An 8,469-nucleotide genomic window follows, 5' to 3' on the forward strand; every position below is an offset into this window, starting at 1 on the left:
TTTTTTCCGGAGATTAGTCTGATTCCCGGAAGTCGCCATGGTGGCACGATTCTTTAACCATGCAGATAAGGCATGCTTTATCCAGTTTTTACTTTCGTTTTTAACTGAATTCATGGAATATAACCCATACTTCTGTTTCTTTACATTGTTGACAAGTGCATGTTTGGCACAAATTTTCTATCGTGTTTTTACTGCGATTTTATTCTTTCCTCCCACTGACGGAACCGGTTGTCGGTTGTTCATAGGTTGTTTCTAGAGATCAACGTTTGTCCAGTGATTGAGACTAGCTCTTTCTAAGGGGCCCAACTGAGTAGGTTAAACCTTCCCTATACACCTGAAGACGGAGACAGATCCAGTCTCCGAAACGTTGTGGTTTTTTGTCTTTTTATATACCGGACGATGGGTGAAGTCCAAAATAAGCCAAAAGAAGTTAAGTAAGCGTATTCTGAACCTTCACATGTCAGTCCTGAAGATGGACGAATGTACCTCCGAGACATGCACAGTTCATATAAATGCTTAGAAATGAGTGTATGTAAATCTGGTAAGAGGTTCCTATAAAAATAATTTGTGTAGATATAATTTGTGTCAAGATGTGGCTTGAAGTACCAATTTTCTATTGTTTCATTACCTTCAATGACATGTTTAAATCTGACCATTATTAAAATTATTTCTCCATGATATGTTGGTCGTAATTGTTTGTTACTGTTAACAACTTGCCGTTTACAGTTTCAGGTAATAATTTGCATTGTGTGTGTGTTAACAAGTATTTCAGTCACTAATTGACAATAGATTTTCCGTCAAGTGCAACAATATATATTTTGATCACTTAATTATCTCATCTGCCTTACATGTTTCGGTTCCAAGGAACCATCTTCCTTCAATGATAGTGTAACGGACCAAAATGAAACAATTCAAAAAAGTATTTCAGTTTTTTTCTTATGTTGAGGAGCCCCAGTTAGAATGAGTGAAGTGTAAGAGAGCATTCAGCAGCAGATTCTGAATACTGTTAGGAATCTTAGAATGATAATGTTATGTCTGTGTAGGGAAAGAATGCCAAGTTGAACTCTTTTTGTTCAGCATTTGGAGGCATCCTATAGCGAAAGGTCAGTCTACAGAGGTGTATAATCTGAGGAAGAGTATGCATGTTACCCTTTCATCTGAGCAGTCTGTTAATGTACATGAACATCGGTAATGACATATAACTTCAAATGCAGTACTGACATAATTCTGCCTTTTGATAAGGCGATTGTGTAGGAAATTATCCAGCATAATTTTATACAGAGAAGAGATGTGGGGGATGTCCAAGTGGACAGACACATTACATTACATTACATATAGGCATATGATATATCTTAATTCACTCCTGTCATACATTGTCATTTTATAACTAGTGCAGGGTGCTGTTCCAGTGCTTTGTGATAATGCAATGAATGAGATTTCTTCTGTAGTATCCAAAATAGATACTCACCAGAGGGCCCAAAAAATGTAAACACACTTCAAAATACAGAATATCTGCCTAAATCATTTATTGGTATATCTTTAGTTAATCTTTGAAAATGTCCGTAGATAACCTCTGTAACACACTTTAGTGGAGGTTATCTGTGGACATTTTCAAAGTTGAACAGAAGATGTACCAATAAATCACTTAGGCAGATATATTGTATGTTAAAGTGCATATACATTTTTCTTCTGGACCTAATCCTTCCAGCTGCACTAGGCCCTGGGGTTTACTCAGCCTCTAACAGAAATGAGTACCAGGAATTAATTAAATAATTTTCCTGGGGAGTAAAGCGCGGCCAGCGCATAAGGCTGACAGTCTTACCGCCATCTTTGAGCCGATTGTCTAGATAGTATGGGACCCTCAATGTCTCACAACCCTATGGGCCTTCACGGCCTGGTAATTTTACTTTTACCCCTCTTTATATGCCTCATACCCATTAAGGTAGGAATGCAGTATGAGAATCATGCATGGTTCCAGTACAAAATGAAGTCATTGGAAGTAAACAGGATTCTGAAAATTAGTTTGATATTGTACGTGCAGGTCGTGGATTGACTCAAGGCTGTAAGCTTCATGCAACATGTTGCAGATTTCTGCAGCTGTTTTCCCTACAGTTAAATGTGACATATGTGGAAAATCATTTTCACAGAATGAATACTTGAAGCAACATATTTGCACACACACAGCTGAAAAGCGTTTTGAATGTGTTGTTTGTGGGAAGCCATTTGCACAGCGACAACACTTGCGTTTTCACATTTTTACACACAGGTGAGAAGCCATATGAATGTGATGTCTGTGGGTAATTATTTACACAGGTTGGACACTTCTCGCACAGGCGAAAAGCCTTATAAATGTGATTTATGAATATTATATAATATTATGTAATATAATCTACATACCAGACACATATCAATGAGGTAGATGTTGATAATACGAAGAAAATAACAATGTGTTTTTTAAATGTTAAACTTTAGACTGGGTTCAAGTGTGGCAGCAACGTTAAGAGTATACACCTGATGATGGCCGATAGAGGCCGAAACATGTAGTGTAGAAGAGAACAAGATCAAAGACATATAATATACAGTAAAACTTGGTTATAGCAACATCGGTTTCTGCGACTCCTTGTCTATTGCGTCAAATTTTCAATGGTACGAACTAATTCCTCATAAAGCAACTGTTTTTATACCTTGCTTCGTATGACATTCACAAATGCATCAACCTCATATGTAACGTCATTTTCATTCCTGAATTTCTCTGATATCGTGGGAAAGTTCGATGTGTCTGCCCACCCTCACTTTCTCTACTTGCTGACGTGACTGTCCTGGAAGAATACGACCGCGGGCTGCAAGAGGAGCGTGGGTTTTATGCGAAAACAAGGGTGTGGGGTGGGGCTGCGTGAATAGTGCAAGAGGACGCGGCAGGTTGTTAACTGCATTCCTTTCCTAGAATCTCGTCTAACAGGACCTCACATTGTCTACTTACCCTGTAGTGTTCCTGCCTAAACCCAGAGAAGTGCAGTAGCGAAAACATGGCAATGAAAAGGAAAGTTTTAAGCATTGAAGAGAAAGTTAAAGTGATTCGTGAAATATTGTGTGTATTGTCAGTGAAAAGCGCTGTAATATGTCTTTGATATTACACATTTGGGCAATTCCACGTTAATGTTACGTTAGTCTGTACTTAACTACGTATTTCACTAAAAAATGCAACATTTTAACTCGGTTTTTGGTAGATTTTTACGTGACTAACATAAGGCTACTGTGGAAGTGCCCATTTCGGTTACAACGACATTCGTTTATAACGACACTATTTTTAGGTCCCTTTGATGACGTTATAACCAAGTTCTACTGTATATTGTTTGCACTTGGGACGGAGTTTGTATCATTTATTGTGATTTATGAAGGGAAGTCATTTGCACATACTTGTTACTTGAAGAAACACTTTTTTATACACACTGGTGAAAAGGGTTTTAAATGTAATTTATACTTTAAATCATTTTCACAGGCACAGTATTTGAAGAAATATCTTTTCAGACACTCAGATAAAAGGTCTGTGATATGATGTAATGTAATGTGTGTGGATTATTGAAGCAACATTTACTTGTGCACACAGGTATGAAATGCTTGAAGTGTGGTGTATGTAGGAAATCATTTTCACGGAATGAATATTTAAAGAAACATTTAATTTCACACAGGTGAGAAGCATTTTAAGTGTAATGTATGTGGGGGCATATTTACGCAGAAAGGAAGTTTGAAGGAACACTTGCTTGGCCACACTGGTGAAAAGCACTCTAAATGCAATGTATGTGGGTAGTACTTTTCACAGAGTGAGGACCTGTGTGGTTACATGTTTAGACATACAGGAGAGAAGCCTTTTAAATGTGATTTGTGTCGAAAGAAATTTTTCAGTTGGTGATGCCCTGAAGTGTTACACTTTGAGACATACAGAAGTAAAGCTTTTTACATGGATGTGTGGGAAAGCATTTTTAAGAAATTGTGATCACAGGCATCACCTTCTAACGCACACTCTTGATAAGTTCTTCATATGTGATTCATGTGGGAAATATTTTTCAAGAAAATAGGTCCGCAGGAGGCACATTTTGAGGCATTTAATGAAAAATTTGAGTTCCCATCTCTGGTAGAATTGGAAGAAGGGGTCTGTAAACACTGTATGTAGGAATCTGATTTTATAATTTGTTGGGGGAAATTTTGTACCCAAAATTTTTAAGAGTTCCTGAAGAAGATATCTGGTGTTGCACTGTTTTTACAAACTGAAGGAATTTTATTGTGTGAATGGTTAACACGTTCTTCATTTGCATTTAATTTTTTGTAATCATATTTATTTATGTCCAATATTTGTGTTATGTTTATTTTACATTATGTTGGCTAGACTTGCTCCAGTGATTAATTGGAACATTTGTTCTGATATGCGACTCATTTTATATCCAATGGTTTGTGAATATACTTCTCAACCTGTTTCTGGATTTGCTTGAATTTGAAAGACATGAACATGAACATGAGGCTGCCTGCAGCGTAGAGTCGGTCTAGACGGCATCGGGAAGACAAAACTCATTCCTCTACTGTTCCTCTACCGCCACCGTAACTTGATTCGCATATTTTGCAGCATAGTCGCTATGGTCGCTATATCAGCTGAGAGATTCATTAGAATCTGAAGAAATAACCGTAACGATTTAGGTGGCTGTGAATAGAAATATGTGTACGCTGAAGCCGAAAATTTTATTTTTTGAGTTACTTGTACTTCCTGTTGTTATTTTCGGATGGATAAGGAGATTTCGGCTATGAAAGAACACTTATCGACCGCTTAGCGACAAAATTGATTAATATTACCGGAGAAAGCTCGAAAATACGGAATATTTCTGTATGGTTGGCTATAGTGCGTTCATGTCAGAATACGTGTGTTTCGTGATTCTACTGCGTTTTTGGTGTATATGTATCGTCGGGATTTAGTCAACGTACTTGTCCATTAAATTTTCAGCGGTAATTAATTACACCAGAGTATGGTTTCCGATATAGGAATTGTCTTAAGAAACCGAATAAACGAAGTATTTCATTCAGCTGTTATACAGGCATATTTTATTAAGACATATTTCTGCTCAGAATTAAATCTTTTGTACTTCAACATGTTACTGTGCGTGTCTTGCCCCTTGAACATGCAATATGAATATTAGAATCAGATCTTATTTTGATTCAGTCCCTGGGGCTTTGTAACAAAGCCGGCTTATGTAAACCATTTGTCACACAGCTTATCATGGACGTTAAACTGGAACCAGATTCAGACAGCGATGGTCACCAGATGTCTTCAGTGAATGATGGCTCTTTCGGTGGCATGAAAGAGGAACAACGAACTTTGTCGGAGATTACAAGTGAGGTAAAGGTGGGTGATGTTAGCGGAATATACATTATCTTTGTTTAATCTCTTCATGCACCGTTGTATTATTATCAACAATATTAGAATTTAAACCAAAATACTAAGAATGCTATTCCGGCACAAGAATTGAGTAAAGATCATAATACATATTTACACATAAAAGCTGAAAAGAACACCAGCTTAAACAAGAGCCATGTTATAAAATTACAAGCAACGTGGTTCCAGAACATAGGGCTTAATGTACTCGAATTATGAGCTAATATTTATGTTACAGAAGTTTGCAAACTGTTCTCAAATGATTATCACTTTTATTGCTGTGCATGTAAGTGGAGTACAGATTTTGATCTTCATATCATAATTAGTGGATGGATGTGATAGGACTGAAGTTATAGATAGATATCTCACTTAAGGATAATTTCTGAAAAATTGTTAACATTTTAATTGGTTTATTGGTAGTTAATGGAGTATATGCCCTTGTATTGAAAGTCCTTCAGCATTTGTTCTGCAGTCATCCAGAATTATTCTGAAATATATTTTAAAAATTGTTACATGTATAAGGTATCATATGTTTGTGAATGTCGCAATGTAACGGAGCAGTTGTTGAAAATAATTTGTAGGTATAAACTTGTTTCTGTAGTAAGCTTTGATAAAATGGCATTATATCAAAGTATCCTGAAAAGGTGACAGTATGTTGTGGATGTGCTGAGAGATACATAGTAAATACAGTCAACGTAACAGTATCACAAAGTTCAAATAGAATCTGCTTGATTAATGCATGGATGAACAAATTTGTAATATGGAAAGCTTTGTAACAATATGACATTTAGCATGTCTTTTACTTCCACAAGCTTAGTCTACTCACGCAGTCCTAATATTCTTGAATTTTACAACATAGGAATTGGTATTGTTACGTTTAGGAAGAATCGTGGAATGTTGGGGAGTTCCTAGAAGTGGAAGTGACAACAGAAGAACATGAAGTCCGTCGCAAGAGGTGAGATTGGTGAACTAATTTACAGGTCAGAGATTCACATGGGATGTGTTGTTGTTTTTAATTTTTGAAACAAAGTGATGTGTTACTTGTGTATTTCAGTTTTTATATTTTGTGCTTCAGAATGCAAACTTTTCACTGTTTGTCACTGAAGTGCATTTTAATTTACATTTAGATTTACATTATCCAACCTGTAAACTGACTAAAGTGCAAAAGGGAGTGTTTTATAGTGGGATTAGGATATTTAACAACTTGCCATGTAGAATTAAAAGCTTGTCAGAGGACATTAAGAAATTCAAATATTCCCTAAAAAAATTTTTGCAGGTGGGCTCTTTTTATTCCTTACATGAGTATTATGAATGGAAATCAAGGAATGATTGTGCTTCCTATAGATAAAGATTGCGCCTATTATTTGTCACATCTAGAATATAATATTATCTGTCTGTTTTTGTTTATAATTGTTGTGAATGGCACCTGATTTTTGACGTTGTTTGTTTCGGTGTCGTGTCTGTGATTTGGTTTGATGTGTTACTTGTTTGTGTTCTACAACTGTTAATGTACTACAGTTATATGTTGCCTTTTTAAATGTCTTGGATATTTAATTTTTAACAATTTATCATTTTAAATGTACTTTTTATTGACATGTCCTATATCTCAAGGCAGCACTGCCAATTGTAGATCTCTGGAACGAAATAAATATGAATGAATGAATGAATAATTTCATTACATTCGTGTAGCCGTTAAAAAATAACTCTGAAGATGTGGCAGAATATCTCAAAGCTTCATTGACTCTTATAAATACACATGGTATATGGATTGGCCAACCAACTGAGGTACAGAGAGGGAAGGCACCTAGAAAGAACCCAGTCCTTCCTTGTACACCCCCCTCTGCACTTTCCATCCTTTGCCTTACCTTTTCCTTTATCATTGACACAGTTCAAATATCTCCCATTCTTGGAAAGTTAAAATAGGGTATTATTAATAATGTACACAGATTTGTTTTATTGTGCTCAAATATTATTTCTGATTTGAGGCATTTCATGTTAAACTTCATAGTCAAAATACAACGAAACAGGAGAATTTCATCTGATATTAAAATTTTTATATTTTTTTAAATTACATTCTTGGTTTGAAGAGTTCACATTACTGTTTATATATGATATTTCAAACTTGAATGAGATTGATATTTGAGACCTAAGTTTTCAGTGGAAAAAGGTAGTATTACAGCATTAAATTTGGGGAATCCTGCCCCAGAGACTGGCCATCTATCCTAACAGATGATTTTTCCTTTCTCCTCTCCCCACCCCAGCCTACTTGGATGCTGCCTCAGACTGGCCATGACATTGTTTGAAATTTACTTGTTATCCACTATACCCCTTGCCACTTGATGTCAGGGAGTCTGATCTTCTGACAGGATTGTTTACTGAACCTTAAGTAAATAACAGGAGGCATCCTAATGCTAGGTCACATTTCATGAGTGTATTTTATATTGGTGTTACATTTGCTGAATAGCCGTACTTAGTAAATAGTAGCTGTGGTGGTGGTGGTGTTGATTATGATTAAGTTCCTTTATTTAAATGCCTGCTAACAGGCGAGCACTGAAAGTGTATACGTAACAAAAGCTAGACTAAGGCTAGAGCGAGAACTGAACTCAAATTGAATACTAGGCAACATGCTACTGATGTAAGTCAGTAGGATTACGCAAAGGAGAATTTATCCTCAAGGGAGATGTTGAGAATGTCCATAGATTTGCAGATGTTTGAAGCTGTGATGCACCTTGTTGAAGGGCTAGGTCCTGACACAGCACTTACGTTACAGGTGGAAAAGTTTAGCGTACAAGATGTGGCAATAAAGAAACCGGATTCATGCTCTAACCCTTTATTAAAAAAAAATCAGACAGTCGAAATGTTATCCCCTTCAATGTAGTCCCCTCCCCGATCCCTACACCGCTCCATGCGAATTTTCCACTGTTGGAAGCAGTGCTGCAGGTCATCTTGTGTTATGCTCTTCAAGAGTTGCGTCGCTTTTGCTTTCACTGCATCCACGGACTCGAACCTGGTCCCTTTCAGCGCAGACTTGATTTTTGGGAAGAGAAAAA

The 8,469-nt window shown here is 36.6% G+C and overlaps 1 protein-coding gene across 1 annotated transcript in view; it reads left to right on the forward strand.

Moving 5' to 3' along the window:
- The window catches only part of LOC117282031 (zinc finger protein 572-like), a 50,098-nt gene that overhangs the window by 10,314 nt on the left and 31,315 nt on the right, over positions 1-8,469 (forward strand). Inside the window, exons 2-3 of the mRNA XM_033752127.1 lie at positions 5,258-5,389; positions 6,301-6,374. Of these exons, the coding sequence (XP_033608018.1) occupies positions 5,258-5,389; positions 6,301-6,374 (206 nt within the window). The remainder of the gene's footprint in view (positions 1-5,257; positions 5,390-6,300; positions 6,375-8,469) is intronic.

Source organism: Cryptotermes secundus, unplaced genomic scaffold (genome assembly GCF_002891405.2).
Source record: "Cryptotermes secundus unplaced genomic scaffold, Csec_1.0 scaffold318, whole genome shotgun sequence".
Lineage (NCBI taxonomy): Eukaryota > Metazoa > Arthropoda > Insecta > Blattodea > Kalotermitidae > Cryptotermes > Cryptotermes secundus.